The sequence below is a fragment of the Brassica oleracea genome, chromosome C4 (genome assembly GCF_000695525.1).
Source record: "Brassica oleracea var. oleracea cultivar TO1000 chromosome C4, BOL, whole genome shotgun sequence".
NCBI classification, from domain to species: Eukaryota; Viridiplantae; Streptophyta; class Magnoliopsida; order Brassicales; family Brassicaceae; genus Brassica; species Brassica oleracea.
The window spans coordinates 5,210,031-5,232,384 of NC_027751.1; the positions used below are offsets into that span (position 1 = coordinate 5,210,031).

General features: G+C 35.2%; 5 protein-coding genes across 6 annotated transcripts; 4 read left to right on the top strand and 1 right to left on the bottom strand.

The window, feature by feature from the left end:
• Nucleotides 1–665: 665 nt before the first annotated feature.
• On the top strand, nucleotides 666–5,146 carry LOC106342809 (vacuolar amino acid transporter 1-like). Of its 2 annotated transcripts, none has more exons than XM_013781844.1 (13): nucleotides 666–834; nucleotides 991–1,234; nucleotides 1,347–1,675; nucleotides 2,286–2,500; nucleotides 2,882–2,905; nucleotides 3,403–3,583; nucleotides 3,681–3,900; nucleotides 4,025–4,160; nucleotides 4,255–4,274; nucleotides 4,370–4,515; nucleotides 4,593–4,636; nucleotides 4,718–4,780; nucleotides 4,877–5,146. In XM_013781844.1, the coding sequence occupies exons 2-13, from the start codon at nucleotides 1,053–1,055 to the stop codon at nucleotides 4,973–4,975; spliced, it is 1,659 nt and encodes a 552-aa protein (XP_013637298.1). In that variant the 5' UTR covers nucleotides 666–834; nucleotides 991–1,052; the 3' UTR covers nucleotides 4,976–5,146. The 2 variants fall into 2 exon arrangements, with proteins under 2 accessions (XP_013637298.1, XP_013637297.1); XM_013781843.1 differs by having other exon boundaries at nucleotides 667–834; nucleotides 1,009–1,234.
• A 616-nt stretch (nucleotides 5,147–5,762) lies between these two features.
• Nucleotides 5,763–8,313, bottom strand: LOC106340456 (probable receptor-like protein kinase At5g47070). The gene is made up of 5 exons (XM_013779335.1): nucleotides 7,993–8,313; nucleotides 7,444–7,808; nucleotides 6,855–7,118; nucleotides 6,651–6,773; nucleotides 5,763–6,344 (listed from the first exon to the last, which is right to left on the bottom strand). Exons 1-5 carry the CDS (start codon nucleotides 8,009–8,011, stop codon nucleotides 5,823–5,825), a joined length of 1,293 nt encoding a protein of 430 aa, XP_013634789.1. The 5' UTR covers nucleotides 8,012–8,313; the 3' UTR covers nucleotides 5,763–5,822.
• A 1,129-nt stretch (nucleotides 8,314–9,442) lies between these two features.
• On the top strand, nucleotides 9,443–13,445 carry LOC106342727 (anaphase-promoting complex subunit 7). The gene is made up of 18 exons (XM_013781745.1): nucleotides 9,443–9,584; nucleotides 9,662–9,730; nucleotides 9,811–9,861; nucleotides 9,937–10,071; nucleotides 10,160–10,222; nucleotides 10,429–10,538; nucleotides 10,657–10,741; nucleotides 10,866–10,925; nucleotides 11,345–11,390; nucleotides 11,552–11,625; nucleotides 11,714–11,764; nucleotides 11,836–12,036; nucleotides 12,110–12,154; nucleotides 12,246–12,339; nucleotides 12,442–12,587; nucleotides 12,661–12,890; nucleotides 12,989–13,049; nucleotides 13,144–13,445. Exons 1-18 carry the CDS (start codon nucleotides 9,516–9,518, stop codon nucleotides 13,228–13,230), a joined length of 1,677 nt encoding a protein of 558 aa, XP_013637199.1. The 5' UTR covers nucleotides 9,443–9,515; the 3' UTR covers nucleotides 13,231–13,445.
• A 276-nt stretch (nucleotides 13,446–13,721) lies between these two features.
• LOC106342728 lies at nucleotides 13,722–16,254 on the top strand. The gene is made up of 8 exons (XM_013781746.1): nucleotides 13,722–14,032; nucleotides 14,455–14,567; nucleotides 14,769–14,941; nucleotides 15,045–15,138; nucleotides 15,215–15,325; nucleotides 15,424–15,513; nucleotides 15,642–15,792; nucleotides 15,882–16,254. Exons 1-8 carry the CDS (start codon nucleotides 13,819–13,821, stop codon nucleotides 15,989–15,991), a joined length of 1,056 nt encoding a protein of 351 aa, XP_013637200.1. The 5' UTR covers nucleotides 13,722–13,818; the 3' UTR covers nucleotides 15,992–16,254.
• A 4,522-nt stretch (nucleotides 16,255–20,776) lies between these two features.
• LOC106337921 (probable mediator of RNA polymerase II transcription subunit 37e) lies at nucleotides 20,777–21,190 on the top strand. Its single transcript, XM_013777022.1, has one exon. The coding sequence runs from the start codon at nucleotides 20,777–20,779 to the stop codon at nucleotides 21,188–21,190; it is 414 nt and encodes a 137-aa protein (XP_013632476.1).
• The last annotated feature ends 1,164 nt before the right edge of the window (nucleotides 21,191–22,354 follow it).

The following is a 22,354-nucleotide window of genomic DNA, read 5'->3' on the forward strand; positions in this document are numbered from 1 at the left end:
GATCGGGCCGTTAATTTTCTAAGGCTCGAAATCATTGTTTACTGACCCTGCAATCACCACCCGACCTTTTCCCATGCTTTGGCCTCACTCGCACGCTATCGCGAATCACTTCCCGATATGTCACCCATCCTTCCACTACTCCAGCTCAAGCACGCTTAACTCCGAAGTTCTTTTAGGATGTGCTCCGGAAAAGGTAAGTCAACTTTGGTAACATAGGTAGCCAAATCAATTCTCTTAAATCTTTCCATATATCACAACTCGGGAGGTTACAAATAATACATTACTTTTATAATATCATAGAAATAACGGTAAGATTCTGTAAAGACAAGCACCATGCTTTCAAAGAAGTGGCGGTCCTCATCTTACATGAACAGCAAGAATAATTGACTAAGCTGTGTGATTATCATTTTCAAATAAATTTTGTCTCTCTCTTTTCGACTTATGTTTTTTTCAAGGATATTTTGTTATTCCACCGGCCATGAATCTCTAATGGTTTTTTTTTTTTTTTTGTCACTGAATCTCTAATGATTTATAATATCTTTCTAGAGGGGAAAAAAAAGCACTAGTCAAATGATTCATGAATAAATTTAAGGCGGAAGAAAAAAGTCTAAGTACTAAAAAAAAAGTTACCTTGTTTAAAACATTTCCTTTTATATTAATTCAAAGCTAGCCTGTAGAGTTTATTTGTAAACTGATAACAGAGGAAAAGCCGCTCTCTTTCTCTCTCCCTCCTTCGTTCTCTTCCACTCTCTTCTCTTATATCCTCCATAGCTTTCTCTCTCTCTGATCCGAAGAAGCTCACCATTGTTTGGTTCCTTCCGCAAAAACCTTCAGGTAACACCAAAAGTCTACGAACAATAATTCTCTTAAATCTTAAAATTCTATTTCGTTTTGGATATTCCGACAATCTTACCGATGCGTTTCTGTTCTGTCTGTTTTCTTGATCTGTGGACTTATTTTATCTGAAACTCGAATTTTCATTACAAGAAGAATCCTGTTTTGTAACAGAGACTGTTGACTTTAGAGGTTAGATCTCTCGAGAGAGGAAAAAAATGAATCACGTACCATCTGATCAGAGCTTTTACATTGAGAGCGAGGAAGAAGACGATAGAAAAGATTACGAAGAAGAAGAAGATGATGATCAAAGCCATTCTTATTCCTCCGATGCTAATGATGATAATCAGACGCAGACTAAGCCAAGCTCATACACTACAGCTTGGCCACAGAGTTACAGGTTCTCTCTCTATCCCTTTATTTTCAATTATTTATGTTTTGACCACAAAGTTTTTGTTTTCTCAATTTGGTCCACGTATTGTTATTTTGTGTGTTCTTGGTAATGTTTGTAGGCAGTCGATTGATCTTTACAGTAGTGTACCGTCTCCCAACATCGGTTTTCTTGGGAATAACTCGGTGACGAGATTTGGAAGCTCTTTCTTGTCTTCTTCGTTGATAAGAAGACATACTCCTGAATCGTTACCCGCTGTTACAAAGCCTCTGCTCGAAGCAGATGAACAAGCACTACCGCCACCACCAAAACACAGACTTAGCTCTCATGGCTTGCTCTCTCCTGCTCCTTCGAGGAGAGGTTCTATGCGGAAGGACGAGAAAGTATCCATGGTCTCTCACGAGATTCCTATGTCACGCAACAGCTCATACGGACAAGCTGTTCTAAATGGTGAGTTTATTTTACCATAATGCTTATGTAGTTTAATAAGTCTAAAAGATGCTATGGCTCGATGATATATAGTAGTAACATGTGAGAGCAAATCATTATGAAAAGTTGCCAAACTTTTCTCTAGTGTTTGTTTGTCAGTATAAGAATCTAGGGTGTGTATTAGCATATAAAAGATTCGGATGCTTTTTTTTGTTATGTGTGTGTATGTGAAAACTTACAAAGATGCTTGGCTAGTTGATGATAGCACGTCGTAACATGTGAGAGCAAATCATTATGAAAAGTTGTCAAACTTTACTCTATTGTTTCATATTAAGAATCTAGGGTGTGTATTAGAATATGCTTTTTTTTGTTTAGATTCTTTCATGTTCTGATATGTGTGTACCGGCCTAAGACCGTCTTCTACGGTCTTGAAGAACTTTGTTTTTATAAAAACGTGAGAAAAAGTACAAAATAGCAATCAACTCTGTTGTCATATATCACATGGAAGCACATGCACACAACTGTTTAGAGCAAGCGCGTCTAAGTTCAAAGAACATGCTTGTTTATCATTTTTCTCTTAAATCAATTTATGATGATCGTCTTACTCTATAACATGTGGGGGAATATGCAGGATTGAACGTTCTGTGTGGAGTTGGAATACTTTCAACGCCCTATGCTGCCAAAGAAGGAGGATGGCTGGGACTAATGATACTGTTTATATATGGTTTGCTTTCTTTCTACACTGGAATACTCCTACGTTACTGCCTCGACAGTGAGTCTGACCTTGAGACCTATCCTGATATTGGCCAAGCCGCGTTTGGTACCACTGGGCGTATCTTTGTCTCGGTAAGGGGCTAATATTTTTCTTGTCAATTGCACATATGATTAAACTAAGTTTTGGATTGCCTTTTGGCGTTTGAACAAATGGAACAACTCAAAAGCTAAGGACAACAAGTAGATTAGTTAATCTCTCACTAATCATTCCATCATTGTTATCAGAAGTCAATAGTACAATCTTATGAACTTCTAAATGTTTCATTAAATATAGCAATAAAATATTACAACTATGTGCTAAGTAGACAACCCTACTCTCATTCGTAGTGAAAATTAAATCATAGTTAAGCAAAGGTTGAGATTATTAGATAGCTTACCACCATTAGTGGAATCTGATGACATTTATTTTCATTTTATTTTAATTATTTTCTTCTTTTTTTTTATGTATTGCAGATAGTACTCTACTTGGAGCTATACGTAAGTACTTTTCCATTCATCCAGTAAATGACTTTAGTTTAACTTTATTAACTCTTTTGTCAAGAAAAAGTACATAATAAAAGATAATCCAAGTGGTGTTAAAAAAACACAACACAAAAAACACATGGCCCCATGTCGTGAAACAAATTAGCATAGGCCCCCATAGATTCTCACATTAGTTCATTCTAGATTTGATGATACCTCTTTTTACTTTTCTCTTTGTTTCTCTTTGTTCCTTTTTCAAGTTGCTTTTCACGTCACTAAAGCAGCAAAGATATGGTTGACAAAAAAAAAAAAGGTTGACAAAAAAAAAAGCAGCAAAGATATACTTATTTTTAGATTGAATGGTCCCTAAAAGCTTATTAAAGGCTACTACTACTAGTGAAATGAATTTTCTGACAGTTTAGTTTAGATGTAACTTGTTGAGACACCTTCTCAATACTAGGTTCTTTGTTTCTTAATCTTTTGTTGCACCATGAATGTATATTTTTGTGCAGGCGTGCTGTGTTGAATATATAATATTGGAGAGTGATAATCTCTCTTCATTATTTCCAAATGCTGCCTTCGGTATTGGAGGATTTGAGTTAGATGCACGCCATCTATTTGCAATACTAACCACTCTCGCTGTTCTCCCCACCGTCTGGCTCAGAGATCTCAGTGTACTGAGTTATATCTCAGGTGTAGTTTTGTTTTCTTTTCCTCTAACTTAAGATATACTTAAAACATAAGTCTAGAAATGTTCCTAACATTGACTATTTTTGTTAAATTTTGTCAGCTGGAGGGGTGATTGCATCGGTGCTAGTGGTTTTGTGTTTGTTTTGGATTGGTTTGGTAGATGAAGTTGGAATCCACAGCAAAGGAACTACACTAAACTTGTCAACTTTACCTGTAGCTATAGGGCTATATGGTTACTGCTACTCAGGACATGCTGTTTTCCCCAATATTTATACTTCTATGGCAAAACCAACTCAATACCCTGCTGTTCTCTTGACATGGTAAGCTTATGATACATTCTTCATCAATTTCCTTAACATCTCTAAGACTATGTCCTGCTCAATCCATTGTTTATTACATATGAAAGCATTTTGATACCACAATTATTTGATAATGTTTTTGCAGCTTTGGTATTTGTACTCTGATGTATGCCGGTGTAGCTGTTATGGGCTATACGATGTTTGGAGAAGCAACAGAATCACAGTTTACTCTCAACTTGCCCCAAGATTTGGTTGCAACTAAGATTGCTGTGTGGACTACTGTAAGTAGATCAAACATTTTCATTACACAACTTATTGCATGTTGGTTATGATCAGACAGAAACTAAAACCGGTTTGTTTTATCTATTTTCTCAGGTGGTGAATCCATTTACCAAATATCCTTTCCAATAAAAATACTCAGAAATTATTTTTCTTTTACTGTTTAACTTCCATAAATCTATCTTTGTTTCTCCTTAACAAAAGAAAGCACATATGCTTTGACCATATCTCCAGTAGCACTGAGTCTTGAGGAATTGATACCAGAAAGACATAACAAGTCACATTGGTACGCCATTGCCATTAGAACCGCGTTGGTCTTCTCTACTCTGCTTGTCGGTCTTTCAATTCCCTTCTTTGGTAAGATCCGTGATGTAAAGCTCATTTTCTTCAGAATCATACTTTTTGCTATTAGTAAACAATAAAAAATCTTGCAGGTCTTGTCATGTCATTGATTGGATCATTGTTGACAATGCTCGTCGTAAGATATCTTTTCCTTCTCTACAATAATAACCTGACACTATTTTTTTAGATATGTTAGTTCATAGTTTGTTTTGTGCAGACGCTAATACTTCCCCCAGTTTGTTTCCTGAGCATCGTACGGGGAAAAGTGACCTCGACACAGGTAATGGTTATTAGCAATTCTGTTTCTATACTCAGTGTAACATAAAAACATTGTTGTAAACTTCATTGACAAATGGATTTGGTTTTGTTTCTGTAGATGCTGCTGTGTGTTTTAATCATCGTGGTAGGAGCAATATCTTCCGTAATTGGCTCATATTCAGCTCTCTCCAAGATCATTCAGAAACTGAGCAGTTGAACATGAATATATTTTTCTTTTTATACAAATCTTATACCCATTTTGTTATCATAGAGCAAACTCATTCTTGCATTCACGGTTTTTTTATTGTAATATTTTGAGTGATGATGATCTGCATCTTTAAGACTGGTTTGAAACAAATCCATTAATGATGTTTTTGATTAATAAAGATTCTGCCTTAGCAATGAAAATCCAAATCTCTCTCTACAATCCTTTCTTTCAAAAACCTGTAACTACTTCCTCTACTCTTGAGAATCAACTCTGAATTCTTCTTTAACACTGTCTTGGTCTTATTCTTCATAGACAAGTAAAAGATTTGTGAATGTCTCTCAAAGGCCTTGTGAACCTTCTGAGGCAATATAAAATGTTCAACCTTGACTCTCAATCTACAACCTTTTGATGGGAAAAAGGAAACTCAATAGTTGAATGGTCTACTCCTCCTCCTCCTCTCTTATTCATTGCATTCTTCTGCAACACAGACAACCTTTTCTCCAGTACAGTTTACAGCTAAACCCTTTACTCCACTAATTTGAAAAAAAGAATCAATATTCATCTCTTAAAACTGAAGGTAATCATCAGGAGAATGTGTTCTATGTTGTCAAAGTAAACATCTTTTTTTCCATTTCATGTAAACATCAACATAAGAACGTCTCTGTGTCCAAGAGGAAGCTAGGGTTTTAAGGGTTGGGGCACGGCGGCGAACGAAGAGCAACGTGTGGAAGAAGATATCTAAACCCCTAATTTAAAGCTTGTTAATATTTTATAATAATGACAATAATATTTTCATAACACAAACACAAACGCTGAGTTGTTGTTTGTTTGGTTTGTTTATGTTCTGTCTCAAAAATCAAAGAGAAGTGACAAGTTTAGGAGACCAAGTAGGCAGATTAGGACAACCATTTACCCCAGTTACAAGTTCAACAAATCTTCTCTTAACTTTCTCTCTCCTTGACGCCTCAAACGCATCTTTAGGCGTCAAGCTCTTCACCAACAGCAGAGCGGGAGAAACCTCTTCTGAACTCTCCACAATCCTTTCCAACATCTCTGAGACCTCACTCATCGTTGGCCTTGCCTTTGCTTTCACCATCAAACACCTGTTGGCAACAGCAGCCAGCTTCAAAGCCGACTTGAGGTAGTAGTTTCCTTCAAGTCTTGGGTCAATGATCATCTTGAACTTCTTGATATCAGTCAAGTGAGGTCTTATCCACTCCAAGATGTTCTGCTCGTTTCTTGGGCGGTTCCTATCGAAGGGACGTCTCCCTGTGATGAGCTCGTACAGAAAGATCCCGTAGCTCCACACGTCGCTTTTGGCCGTGAGGTGTCCTGTTTGGATGTACTCAGGTGCTGCATAACCAATGGTTCCTACAACCTGGTGGATTAATAGTTTCTTTAGAACAAATGCGAATCAAACACGAAAAAGCAAGAACACTATTGAAACAAATACTTGTTTTAGAATTTGTATATTAATTATGTGAATAAATAATGTATAATCTTATAAAATCGTATTTATACATTCTCAAAACTCGATATCTATTTTTCCTAAATTTTTTATCTAATAATGACGGTTCTTTTAATCGTATAAGGTATACTGTTACTCTAGAATCAATACAGTTTGCGTATGATGGTGGTTTCGTTTGAAGATAAGAAAACAAACACTTAGTGAGGCTTTCCTTACCGCAGTGGAGACATGAGTGACTCCCTTTGAAGGACCCATACGAGCCAGTCCAAAGTCAGATAGCTTTGCGTTCCAGTTTTCATCAAGAAGAATATTGGAAGATTTGAAGTCCCTAAAGATGATCTGCTTGAATATACATTTCAAGAACATATAAAAGAATTGTTTAAAGTTATTAATATGTGATCATGGCATGGGGAAAGAGACCTGAAACTCCATGCCTTGATGAAGATAAGCGAGTCCTCGAGCAGTGTCTTGAGCAATCTTCATTCTTGTGGACCAAGGAAGAGGAGTGACTATAAAACGATTTGATAAATGGTCTTGAACGCTCCTGTTTGGTACGTATTCATAAACAAGTAGCCGTTGGATCCCTCTCTCATCATCCTCAGCGCAGTAACCTATCAGCTTCACCAGATTTGGATGCTCCACGACTCCCAACACGTTTACTTCTGTCACCCATTCTTTATGCCCCTATCAATACATGTAAGGCTATGTTGTTAGAGATTAAATATTCTGCAAGTTAGAACAGAAGTCTAGAGCTATTATATATAGGTTATGGACACAGCCGGATGAAACATTCGCCTTGCTCATAAAATTTTAAAGAACTATTATATATAGGTTGCATGTATTTAAATTGTCGATTTTTACATATTAAAATTAACTTTAAAATATTTATATCTGATTAATATCAGTCCGGCCTTTATAGAACCAAATCAAAACATATTTGAAATGTTCAAACCAAAATAAAGCAAGAAGGAAAAAGTAAGAAAGAAAGAGAGAGAGGAGCTTTGCTTGCCTGAAGACCTCTTCTACTGAGTTGTTTAACAGCTATATCAATCTTCTTACGAGAATCTTGAGGGTTCTGGATCACGCCACGAAACACACCACCGAAGCCACCTTCGCCGATCATCAAGGACCGGCTGAAGTTCTTGGTAGCGGTTTTGAGGTCATCGAGGGCAAAGACTTTGAGATTGTTACTGTGTGTCTCGGAAAGGACGTGCAAGGAAGAAGTGATGGAAGTTGTAGTACTTGTACTTGAGTTAAACTCAGACCCTGATCCTTGCAATGAATCAGACTTTCTCGTCTTAGCTGCTCCATCTTGAGGTTTATCTTTGCTGAAGTAGAAACATTTCATTGCCTTTGATGAAACCAAACTCCTCACTGTAAAGAAAAATACCCCCAAGGAAAGACGCACGATCAGAGATGATTTAATTACAAAGACAAATGTGAATCAAGCAAGTCAGATTCCATTTCTCAGCACACAATGTCTTGGCATTTCTTGGAATACACAATATATTTAAGAAAAAATAGAAATATGGTAATAGTGTTGAGTTGAGAAATAAACCTGGTGTAGAGTTATTCATGTTGTGTTGAGGTTGCTCAATTTCATTACTAAGAGAGAAAGAGATTTAAAGTAGCTTTTGGAGAGAGAGAGGAAGAAGAAGAAGACGAGCTCAGCATGAACTAATGAGGAAGTCAAATAGGCATGGCAGCTGGATTTTGCCGCTTACCAACCCAGAGACGTTTTTATTTATTCTTTTCTTAATCTTGTTTTCAGCCTCTTCCTTGCTTACTGTTTAATAGACTAATCCAAGAACACGTTATTCCCTTTCATTTCTTTAATACATTTTTTTTGCTATTTTACTCACCGGCTTATCTGTGGCCGGAGCCGTTAAGGTTAAGGGGTTTAAATGAGAGATTAATGAAAATTTTCAGTTACTTTCTTCTTACTTCAAACAAGCTATATTCTGTAACATACGAATTGTAAGAAACGCTTCGCCTCAGGGGACATGGCCATGCGTTATAGTCTTGATACCACATACAAAAATGATATTGTCGACAAGTTATTTACTACTTGCACAAACAAAAATTTGTTTGACAAGTTCTAAACTACAAGTCTACAAGTCACACACGCACTCTACCATATCCGGATGACATCATTAGTATAAATAATTTTAGTCAATCCTAACTAAAAATGTTTTACCTTATTCATTAAATGTTGTTGAAATAGGTGGTCCTTCATGAGGTGAGTAAAAGCGTTGGATGTCAAGAACTTTGGGGGTGAGAAGTTGGATTAGTACTAGAGAAGAGACATACATTTAGTTAAAAGTTTTCTTTCAACTAATGTAAGTAAAGAGTAAGTGTCAGTCATCTAATTGAGAATCATACACCTACAACCATGAAGAGACGCACCAACTTTAAGAGCAAACCCACACACACACACCTATACATCTTGCACCATCACAAAATTTTCCTTCCTTACTACTCTATTACTCTTGACCACCTTACAATTTTGTCTTACCTTGCAGGAATTGAACTTCCAAGGCAAACAGTCTCATCCTTGTTAGGATAACAATGTGTCATTCTAGAAGATTCTCATATCTTAGATAACTACTAGTATATCTAAGATCCCTGTAACAATGCTCTGTATAAATAGAAATACCAATGTGATCAATAAAATCGACAAATTAAAATACAAACTCTATAGTTAAAAAATAATGAAATCTAATATGACTTCAGGACCAACAAGAAACCCGACAGGACAAAACTGCTTGCTAGAACAGCCAGAAAAATATAGTGAAACCAAACCCACACAACAACTATTCCAATTCTCTTTTCATACAGACAAGAGTTGAATCCCAAAAACATTTATTTACCTTTTTTTTCTTCTTTGCAATCCGACCCAATTGGATTCCACTGAACCGAGTTAGATTTCAACCAGATAACCGGTTGATTTCGGTCCGGTTCGGTTCAGAACAAGATTGATTGCTTGTTTCAAATTGAAGAGCGAGCGTGAAGGACCCCTTCTTTCATCGTTGCTCTCCGAAGAAAAAGCTCTCACTAGTCTAAACCCACAAGCTCTCTCAAATGGATGTTCCAAAGGATCAGATCGCGACTCTAATGGAGCACGGCCTCTACGATTCCGCCGAAATGCTCGTAAGCTTTTAACCCATTTCGATTATCTTCTCTAAATCCCTAGCTTTCATCTCATGAAAAAATCTCTAAATTCTCAGGGCTGCTTCCTCGTTTCGTCTTCTACTGTTAGCGCCGAAGCTAGCCCTCATCTCAAGGCGGAGACTTTGGTTAATCTCCGAAATTAGTAGGCTCCATATCGTTCATTACTGATTGAAAGTTTGATTCTTTATGTGTTTGTGCTTTTCAGATTCTACTTGGCGATGCTCTGTTTCATCGGAGGGAGTACCGGAGAGCTATTGTAAGATCTTCTTTGATCTTTTTATGTTTCAGTAGTTATGTAAAGTTACGAACTTTGTGTGTTTTTTTTGGTCAGCATACGTACAAGCAAGCGTTGCATCATTGTGCAAGGGTTCCGAAGCAAAGCTCCGGTATTTCTAGGAGTTCGTTGTCTTTGTCTACTAGATCTTCTGTGAATGCTTCTAGCGTCTCTTCTATTAATGAGAATGAGGTAAGTTAGCAGTTCTTGATCCTCTTGGTCTTTTGGAGATTTTAGATAATGGTTTGAGGAGCTCATGTGTGTTTATCTTTTCTATTAGGTGAGGTTCAAGATTGCTTCATCTCACTTTGCTCTTAGTGAAACCAAAGCTGCCATCGCTGAGGTATGTCTTCTTTATTAGTATCCTGAATCTAAGATGAATTGCGTTGCATTAGCCTCCTCTCGTCACCCATTAATGAAAAATTCATATTACAAAACAAGTAAAACTAAACCATTCTTTGATTCCAACACTTTTTGTAGGTATTTAGGGATGATAAGCAATGTTGTGTGCTTAGTTATAACCTATTTTCTTTTTTGTTTCTTTGCTAGATGGAGTCTGTCAAGACAAGGAGCTTGGAGATGAATGTATTGATGGCAAAGCTTCATCGAAATTCTGGATATAACCGTGGCGCTATTGCTTTTTATAAAGAGTGTTTAAGGTCTCTTTCTCATTTTCTTTCCCAACATTTCCTAACACTAGAAACACTGTCATAAATACTAATTCAACACATTTTGCGTCTTTATATGTATGCAAACTTAAATCTTGAATCTCTGCAGGCAATGTCCTTATGTGCTAGAAGCCATCATAGGATTAGCTGAACTTGGAGCCACGGCAAAGGATATCATATCAGCTTTTACTCAGGTGTTGTCCCTATCCACGAGTTTTTTACGAGTTGCGTTTATTTTGACCATCACTTTCGACTTATTTTGCGTTTACCTTAAAATCCATACTACTAAGTAATTTGTTATGTCGTTGGTCATTTCAGACTTCGAGTAGAAGTACAAAGGTTTCGCTCGATCAGATTGATCCTACCCGTTGGTTGCAGGTAAGATTACCCTTTTAACAGTATTTACAAAATCGTATCCTGTTTGAAACAAAACTCATAAATCATGTATCCAAGCTGGTTATTGTGACTTGTGAGTGAGTTAGTGTCTTATAATCTGTTATGCTCTCCGGAGTACGACTCTATATGTAATGCCTCCAAAGAGTTTTGTCACCATCTTGTACATAGGGAAAAGCTGATCAATGTTTATGAGTATAATCATCTTGATAGCATTTGCTTGTATAAACTAGTGCTTTTATGTTCTTGTGTTAGCATCAGCTCGACTATTCAACGAGCAACGTAAAATATTTTGCATACATTTTCTTGGATGGCTGTTTCTTTGGTTTCGTCTTGTATCTTATCTGCCAATAAATTTATTTTCTTTTCCTTAACTTTTTCGGTAATTTTCTTCGTTTTTACAGCGATATGTCGAGGCCCAGTGTTGTGTTGCTTCACATGCGTACAAAGGTAGCTCTCTACTTCCTTTTGGAATGCACATGTCTACAGCTCATGAGATATAGCTTCTGAATCTTTGTCTCTAAGCCTGTAGATTTTATTTCTTACATATAATTTTGCGGCATGCTGCAATGATTAATCGGATAGTGTGCAATGTTATTGTGTTTCCTCAGGGGCCCTGGAACTTTTTGCTGAACTCTTACAACGGTTTCCAAATAACGTACACTTGTTGACTGAGACAGCAAAGGTTAGAGCTGACTGATGTTTTCCCTAAAGCTGATTAACATAATTTTGTTACTTGATGATCTCTTCCATCATCTATTTCATTTGCATAGGTAGAAGCCATTATTGGGAAAAATGATGAGGCCATAATGAGATTTGAGAAGGTAGTCAATATTTTGATATCAACTTCTTTAAATCTAAGGAATGTGCATGATAACATAGAACGCTTTTGTAGGTTCGATCAATTGATCCTTACACGCTTACCTGTATGGATGAGTATGCTATGCTGCTACAGATGAAGTGCGACTATTCCAGGCTAAACAAGCTCGTCCACGATTTGTTAAGTATTGATCATACAAGAGCAGAAGTATTTGTAGCTTTGTCTGTACTATGGGAAAGGAAAGATCCAAGGACGGCATTGTCTTATGCTGAGAAGGTTAGCTTGCTGCAACTAAATTTTTTTGTGTCAAATCTGTGTGATATTCTGATGAGATTCATTATGCAATCAGAGTATCAGGGTAGATGAGAGGCACATACCCGGCTACATAGTGAAGGTACATTTGTTTAAAGAGGGATTTTTTTTTTTTTAAATTATTTTGTAAAAACGTTTTGTGTGTATATCCACTATCTTATTCTATGTTACAGGGAAACTTCCTTTTACTAGCAAAAAGACCAGAAGCTGCAGCGATTGCCTTCAGGGCTGCCCAGAATTTGAGGTCTGATCTTCGTTCATATCAAGGTCTGGTTAACAAGTGACAAAAAACCTGATATTCACTTCCATTGTTGTACTGTTTTGGTGGTATTAATCTTTAACAAGCTTGAAATATTGAGGTCATTTCAGGCTTAGTACATTCTTATCTGGCATTTGGCAAGACCAAAGAAGCATTGTATACCGCTAGAGAAGCAATGAATGCAATGCCTCAGTCCGCAAAGGCTCTGAAATTAGTTGGTGATGTTCATGCTAATACATCAAGTGGCAGGGAAAAGGTAAAATATTTGTATTATGCTTTGATGGAGGTTATCATGGATAGAACAGACTAATGATATGCTTTTATAACAGGCGAAAAAGTTCTACGAGTCAGCTCTGAGGCTAGAACCTGGATACCTTGGAGCAGCCATAGCACTAGCTGACCTACATCTAATGGAAGGGAGGAATGGAGATGCTGTATCACTACTAGAACGGTATCTAAAAGACTGGGCTGATGAGTCTCTCCATGTCAAGCTAGCTCAAGTGTTTGCTGCAACGAATATGCTTCAAGATTCTTTATCACACTATCAAGCTGCATTAAGGTATATATATATATATATATATATAAGATTCTAAACCAATATTGCGTAATTCCTTTTGTTTCTACTCGAGTAAAACTATAACGAGTGTTAATATACAGGATAAATCCACAGAATGAGGCAGCCAAAAAGGGACTAGATCGCCTGGAGAAACAGATGAAGGTTGGTCAACATTACATTGGCTAAATCCAGATTATCTATATGAAAATGATCTTTTTAGTGCGGTATAAACTTTGTGGGGGTTATTGAAATGCAGGGAATAGACCCAGATGCAGCGGATGAGAATGACGAGAACGATGTTGAAGATGTTGATGGAGACACTGAAGAAGCAGAGCTTATGTAAAGACATTCTCAGTATCCCCTTAGTCTTATGAAAGTGTAGTAGAACGCAGATGTCACAAGTTGACAATACAACTTCATTTCTCTATAATGTAATAGAAACAAAGTTTTCATTTTTGTGTTCATAACGGGACAAGACACTAAGGGTATAATGGTGACTGGGGAATGACGGGGAATAATGCATTCCCTAACGTTCCTATAAAAAATCATCATTCGCAAGGAATAATAATTCCTTTTCATTCCCTCTCGTTCTTGTTTTTGTAGAGAATTAAAGGATAAAATTATTTCTTGTTAAATTTGAGAAGGAACAACCATTCTTTTTCATTCCTGCTATTTTTTTCCGTATATTCTTTTTCTGTTTGTTCCTCTTGTTTCCCGAATGGTCACCGGTTAGACCCAAAGATCATTGTTGACTCTCTACAAGTATGTCTGACTCCAAGAACAAAAATTTTAAAATAATATTAGTAATCTATATAATATGTGTGACATGTGAACACCCCATTGGTTACAAACACATTCCAAGAGCAATCCATTCACAAACTCAATCTTCTTCCTCGAAAGCAAAGCTTGGTTCTTTCTTTGTGTTCTCTTGATGGGTTTCATCTCTTGCATCTCACTTCCGACCATCAGTTCGAGAATTCCATCGACCCTTTTCTCAAAGCAGTCGACTTTAGCTTCTCTGTACTCTTTAAATAAGTTTGCTTTGAGACGCGAGTATAAACTAAGTTTCTCGTTGTCACTATCAACAACGTCTTCGATGATTGTCACTCCTATTCACGCCTCTTCTTCTTCCTCCTCCACCATTGGTATTCTTACTCTCTTGCTTCTTCCATGTTCTGTTTTCGGCCTCTTTTTCTAGTTATAAGGATAAGAAAACCTTCCGTTGACTTTTTTGAATTCCATTTTAAATTTTTTTTTTTTTTTGGATGGTTAGTACACAACTTGTTGATTTCTGAGTAGAGTTAATTAATAGTAACTGGTAAACTAAGTTTTTGTTATTCTGTTTCTTCCAAGTAGTGACCGTTTTGTATGTTTTGTGTGCCCTTGTCTTGGGTTATGTTTGTTTGTCTGAAGGTGAGGCCAGTAAAATTAGTTAACAGTTATTACATGGATGAGAAGCTAAGAGTGTTTGGTATATTAAGATTTTTTTTTATTCTGTTTTTCCAAGTAGTGACCATGTTATATGTTTCTTGTGCCTTTGTCTTGGTTATGTTTTATTTGTGTGAAGGTGAGACCAGTGATGGCTTGAAGGTCCAGTCTCATGTGTCAATTGGGGCAAACGATTTGCTTATTGTTGGAGCAGGTGTTCTTGGACGCTTAGTTGCTGAAAAATGGCGAGAGGTATATACTTTCTGATCATTATGTTCTACACGGAATGTACCGTGCTGATTTTGATGGTTCAACATAGCTTATCAATATTGTTGTGTGTTCTGGATATTGAATAGTTCTTTTTCTTCACAATGTTTATGATAAGAAGAGTAGTCATGTTTTTTCTTTTAAATGTGGAAGTTAAGATTGGAGATTTATGTGTGTGTGGAGCAGGAACATCCAGATTGTCAAATCATTGGGCAGACAGTAACAATAAATCATCATAATGAGCTGGAGAAGTTGGGTATCAAACCAGCTCTTAAAGAAACTGAATTTGATGGCAAATTCTCCTATGTCATCTTTTGTGCTCCTCCTTCACAAAGTCCAGATTACGCCGCTGAGCTCAGGTAATTTTCACTTGTTTCAACAACTCAAAAGAGTCTATGAAGTGTGTTCCTAAACACCTTTCTTCTAATATGTGTCTGTGTTTGTACTTTACAAACGGATCAGGACGGCAGCATCAAAGTGGAATGGTGAAGGATCATTCTTGTTCACATCTAGTTCTGCACCTTTTGATTGCTTTGATAATGGAGAATGCAACGAGGTTTATCTGAATACATTTTAATATTTGAGATGACACTCTAATATTAATTTGTTTACTGGATTCCCCTTGACTGCAGGATTCTCCAGTAGTGCCACTAGGAAAGAGCCCAAGAACTGATGTGCTTTTGAGAGCTGAACAAGTCGTGTTGGAAAGTGGAGGGACTGTCCTCAGACTAGCAGGGCTTTACATATCCTTTTGAGCTCAATGAGCAAATAGTCAAAGGCTTTTTTCTCTTGTGGTCTCTAGTAGATTTGAGCATTATGTTTCTCCTGAACTTTTTAATACACAGAGACTAGAGGTGCGCATAATTACTGGTTGAATAAGGAGACAGTTGAGGCTCGTCCTGATCATATCCTAAATCTCATCCACTATGAGGTATATTTGTGGTTTTTGCTCATTCCTTTCTTTTGTACAAAGACCATGGCCTTGAGTAGGTGCTGTTGTGATCGGTCTGCATATATAATATAAGATCTTATCAGGTTGTGTAATGTGTTCATGAACAGGATGCAGCATCACTGGCAGTTGCCATCATGAAGAAGAAAGCTGGTGGTAGGATTTTCTTGGGCTGTGACAACCATCCTTTGTCAAGGCAAGAGGTGATGGACCTGATGGATCAAAGTGGAAAGTATGATAAGAAGTTCAAAGGCTTCACAAGTGAGTTTCTTTCAGTCATTGACACGTGTGTTTGTCTTGAAAAAGCCTTGAGTTTCATATAGAGTTTGATAACTTTTGATTTTTTCTAGGCACTAGTGGTCCTTTAGGGAAGAAGCTGAACAACTCAAGGACACGAGTTGAAATAGGATGGGAGCCTAATTATCCAAGCTTTGCTCAGTTTCTTGGAGTAACGAAGTAATGTTTTTAACTTTGATCAAGATGATGGAGTATGCAGAGAGAAGAGACCAAGAAAGCCACTGACGAAAGAATCCACAAATGTGAAGCATTTTTTGTTTTAAAGGTTTGGTTCAAACTCATATGTATACTCCGAGTGTTCAAACAGCTGATAAATATTTCAGAGTTCTTCATGGTACTTGTGTTTTGGTTACGTTAACCATGCATGGGTTTGCGTATTCAACAGGATCATCGTTAGGTTAATCACATATTCATGTATATTGATCACGTACTCGTTTAGTATTCTCCATGGCGCATCAGCGAAATTAAAGGCCAGGCTCATCTGATTAAAAGATAAGTGTTCTGATCTCAACCTATGACGATCAAATAATCATCTTGATTTTTCTTTTTAATCATCTGATCTGGTTTAGTTTTAAAATTATTTAAGCTCTTATTAGAAGATTAAATGCTTTAATTTCAGTGCAGATGTTAAAGCTTGTGTCTTGTTAAAAATAACTTTGAAATACTTGAATAGCCTTTTGTTAAAAATTTGGATCCTAAATGAAAGAAGTTGGTAAACTGGTTGTGATTAAAATTTATAACAAACGCAACAAAATTAAAAAGTGTTTCACATCACTTAAACAGAAATATAAAATTTAGCACAAGAAAATAGAAATATAAAATTAAATGGTATAAAATTAAATATAATTATGAGTTGAAATTATTTTTGATATCCCTAATAACCTTACTAGGATAACACCTGCGCCTTGCACAGAGTAAATTTATATGAAAATTATTTAAGAAATATCGTATGAAAAATAAAATTTATGTTATTGATCGAATTAATATTTTTGGTCCTTAAACAATTTTTTAAAATTTTTTTTGTTAACTACATAATTTGTTTACTCATGAACTGGTCCTATTTTTAAAAATATTTTAGGTCAAAAAATTATTTATCACATAAAAACCTAACATTTAGGCCGAAGAATCGTATGCCTACTAATTGGTTACAATGAAACTATGTTAGTTCAGTTTTCTATCATAATTTAGCAATTTAAAAGTTTAAATGGTTATGAGAAGTTTACGTTTACGTGTCAATCCTATCTATCTTCAATATTTTTCTCATTTTTATGTCATTTTGGTTATGTGTTCGATATAAATATTAATTTTTAATATATTATCATTTCTTTCTTTTATTTTGGTCTGAGATTTAGAAAATGTTTAAAATTCAAAATTATTAAAGAGATACATACTTAAGTTAAGATCTGCGCCTTGTGAAAAATAAATATTTTATATTTATTACTTATTTTATATTTTTGTGCATATTATGAAATAATAAAATAATAATTATATATTAAATAACTAAGAAATCAATTACTATTATGTAATAAACTGGCTTGCATATATAAATCAAATGATCGCTCTTGTATATTCGCAATCATTTTAGAATAAATAAATCAAAAAATTAATATTATCTATCGTATATGATATATAATTAAATTTAAACGATATGAAATATATTAACATAAACACCTATGAAAATAAAATTATTTTCTTATATGATTTTATTATCATTGTATCTAATTATAAAAAAAATTAAACATTGATCACAAAAGTTTATGTGAGACTTAGTTTTAGTAATTTATACTTATTTTGAAAAATTCAAAATACAACATATAAAAAAAATCTAAAATTTTAATATACGATTAAAATAATTGTGTAATTTATTTTAATAATAAAGAATTAAACAAAAATGATAAAAATATATATAGATTATTAGCAAATCTTCGTTATTTAAAATCATTAATTACTATATATATCATAATCACATTAGGTCATTTCGTAGGTTTTATTTAAAGAAATAATATATAATAAATTTCAATTTGATAAACGAATGGTCTATAATGGACATATTATATAATATAATATTTTTTAGCAATTTAATTTTAGACTAACAAAATTCTCAATTGATTTTCAAGTCACCACGTAAACAAATTAACATTCCAGTTACGTGACAACCTAGCACATCATTTTTTTTAATTAGTAACTACATGTTCTAAACTTTTTAAATGTTTCTCTATTAATATATAGGGGATGTTAAACCATTGATCATTAATTTTTTACATAATAATTTTAATATTTTTAGTAATTTTTTCGTTTTTAAAATTTTAAAATATAACTTATATGAAAAAATCTATATTTTAATTTTATAGCTAATCTGATTGTTTAATTTATTTTAATAATATAAAATTAAACTAAAACAATGGATGAGATATAAATTGTTATCAAATATTTATTATTAGAATCATTAGTTGTCATATATATATTAGTCATATTTTGTAATTCCATAGATTTTATTAAAAGAATGAAAAAAAATAGTAATTGTACACTTTAATTAATTTTATGATTAGTTTAATGAAAAATATAATATATATTTAATTGGACCAACATATTTTCTAAAGATTCTGAATTTCATTCTGCTGATGACACGTGTCTAAACTTAAAAGTTGTAATATTTCTCGATTAATATATAAGGGAATGCTAATAATGACTCTAGGATGGAGTTCACATTTTCATCGATTAGGCAGGTGAATCTGCCATCGAACCTACACCCTTTAACGATTGAAATTTGAAAATGATATTTCATAACAAAAAAAATTCACGTTAATTTTTAAAATACAAAAAATACTATTTAAGATTATGAACAAACCAATATTATGGATAAATTTGTTACGTCCAAACAAAACGAATCCAATTGAACCGACGAAGACGTCGAAATCGTAAGTCCCCTGCTGATCTCGTGATTTAGAAATCAAATAGTTACGTATCGTTTGGTAGAATCCTGATAAATGTGTCCACTACAACTTGATATGGTATGGACTGTATAGTAGGATAAATATTACTATTTTGTATTGCTGATAAATGTGTTCACAAGAAATAGTACAGTTGTTAGGTGTAGCCATTACAACGTGGTATGAACTGTAAATGTAATACGGTTGAGAACAAGTCGGGCACTTGGTATTACTGCCATCCATTAGTTAACAACATTTACAAATTTTCAATATTCAAAAGGTTGCATTTGTTAGCAGCTCTCTTTTTAGCCGTAGCCTAGGTGTTCAATTTATCAAAAGGTTTATTGAATCAACTATCGTTAGGTTGTCAAACCTCCTCTTAATCCACTCTCATTATTTCCCACTGTTGTCTCCTGGTTCTGATTAAAGTTATTTATTCTCTTAATTTTATTTTGACAATTTTGTAGAGGATGGGTTTACACTTCAACTAGTCAGCATAGTTTTGGTCATTGCCAATTTTTAAATGGTGACAATAATTACTTGGATTAGTCTTAAGCTACCTAAGTTTTGCTCATGTGAAAATGATTGAAAGCATAAATAATAATTTATGATGCTGGTCTTTAAATTTATAATGTTTGCACTAATAAATATTCGTAAAATATTTTGTCCACATGTGCGGGAGAAACATCTAGTTAAGTTGTAAGTCGAATTCGATTTCCAGAACTCAAACACATTAGCTTGCTCCAAGCTTTATATATCTATCGAAATCCTAAGGCTCTTAAAGGTAATTCACCTCTGTAGCATTAAATGCGCGTTCCTCCCAGGATTGATCGGATCAACCGATAGAGTTTATAAAAAAAAAGAAGAAAAAGGTAATTCATCAATTCAAACCAACACTCGAATCTACCTTGCAAAGGTTAGACTGTTCCTAAACATCTTTATATATAAAGTAGAGTTCATTCTCTCCTGGTGATGCCATGTCATCAATTGGGTAAAGGAGAGAGTGACACCTGTCCTTTTTTTTTAAGCTTTCGATGGTTTCAGATGGGCTCGAAGGCGAGAGAAATTTGTACTTGGGCTTGATACGCTTGAAGGCTGGCATGTTAGGTATCGTCTTCGTGACTGATGTTTGCGTCTATGACGATTCCTCTGGAGTCGTTTCTTTTTGGATTCATCTCCTAACATACGTTACCAGTTCCATTGAATGAGTCTTATCCCTCTTCCAAGCTCCACCTATAAAACAGTCAAGCCCTATCGCTTGAGAATCATTCGCAGGATTCGAAAAGTTTCTGTATTTCTCTCTAATTCGAGAGTTTCTTTGAGATTTTAAGTTTCTGGTGTTGTTGTTCGGAATTGTTATGTTGATGGATCTTACCGGTGCATTCAGGTCTTGATCCGGTGGGGTTGGGATGTTCCCAGAAGCAACATGGCTTGAATCGCTTCATCTCGGCGGTGGCGACGATGAGTTTCTGCAACTAACAAAGCTAACTCCCAAGAATGACGGTGGTTTCAAGTCGTCGATTAAGCTTTCGCCTGCACAAGCGGTGGATATATCAGTGATTCGTCGTCATCGTTTTCTCAAGAAGCGGCCAACGGTTTAGATGTTGGTGAGTGCTATGCGAGGATTTTGGATGGGTTTTGTTTTTGGTTTTTATTGGATGGCTTTTGTTAGATACGCATAGCGTGCATAATCTTAGTAATTCATAGTTCTTCTTATGTTTCTTATATCACAGTGACTGGTGAGTGTCTGTGGAAGGATTTCACCATTTTTAAAGGCTTCAGAGAAAGTTTCAGTTGCTTCACATTAAACTAACTTTCTCAAGAACAATTAATCTCGAATAAGCTTTGTTTAGGAGTTCACCTCTGTTTCCAAACATGTGTGTTTCTGATTTCTATCAATCTGTCCCTATTTCAACGTGTTGCCAGTGGATGATCAGTCTCTAAGATAATAGAATTGTTATATACCCGCACGAGAGGTATGCTGAAACCAGAGGCTGTAAGAAAGACGAGATCGAGAAATGGTCCAAGAGGCTGAGAAGTACAAGTCTGAGGATGAGGAGCACAAGAAGGAGGTCAAAGCCAAGAATGCTCTTGAGAACTATGCGTACAACATGAGAAACACCATCCGTGATGACAAGATAGGTGAGAAGCTTCCTGCTGCAGACAAGAAGAAGATTGAGGATTGGGTTGAGGAAGCAACCCAAGGGCTTTGTGGTAACCAGTTGGCTGAAGCAGACGAGTTTGAAGACAAGATGAAAGAGCTGGAGAGTGTGTGCAACCCGATCATAGCAAAGATGTATCAAGGAGCTGGTGGTGAAGCAGGTGGTCCTACTGATGATGAAGCTCCTCCTCCTGCTGGCCCCAAGATTGAAGAAGTCGACTGGTTCTTTTGGAATTGTTTTCCCTTAATGTCTGGAACGTCTCAATACTAATGTTGTTTAGTTTTGTGTTTTGCTTTTTTTTTTTATAGTTACGTACTCTTATCATATGTGGAATTTGTTGCGAATTGAGTTGGGAGTTTCGAAGTTCAATCGGAGAAATTTTTGTTTAATTGGTCTCTCTCTCTGTTTCTGTGGCTCCAATGGCTTAATCTCTTTGAGTGTCATCTCCTTTCTTTCTCTTCAATCTTTTGAAGTCGAGCTTCATATTGCATCACATTTCATATATGGAGCCTCCAAATATTTTTTTTCCTTGAACTTTTAAGCCACAAAATTGTTGGTTTATTATGCATATGGATTTCTCCGATGTCTTGACAATAGTGTTTGTTATAACTTACAAACAGACGCCGAACCAAATAGTTCTATCAACTTCCATCACTGTATCAAAAGATATGCTTTTACGGTGGAGTTAAAAAAAATATTACAAGCTCACATTTACAAAAAACTAAGCTATCCCATAATTTCTCACCGAACAGAAGTAACGATCACTATTTTGATCTATATGGATTATGGACATATTCACTATCACGATTTTTAACGGAGACATTCATTATCACGATTTTTAATTTATTTTGAGATGGTTATTTTTATTAACCAAAAGTGAAGATGCATCACCAAAAGTGAACGATAGATAATGAATCTGTAAGAAAGTGAAGGCCAAGGTTTAGGAAGCAAGTAGTGAGAAAGAAAGAGAAGTGTACGTAGCTTGGATGCTCATACGCTAAAATGAATTCAGATTTTAGCTACTTTAAAGTATTCTGGAGTTTGTGGTTGAATCAGTTTGTTCGCTTTGTTTTCATTTGAAATAAATAAACCGAACCAGTTTAACACGAAACAGTTTGTTTTGTTCGTATTCGATTATATGTTCGCTTTAATTTGAAATGTATTTTCTTAACAAATTAGATGGTACAATCAATGAAGTTCTTGCTTTAGCCGATAATGTTTGGAAATAAAAAAATTTAACCGATAACGTGGAAGTTCATTATATCGACTCAAAATAATGAAAAATAAATAATATATATATATATATATATAGTAAATATCTATAAATTAATACTCGACAAATGAATAAACACAAAATTAATAAATTTTACTGGTCTTAAATTAGACATATGTAAAATCTAACTTAATTCAATAAAATAATAATAATAAAATTTA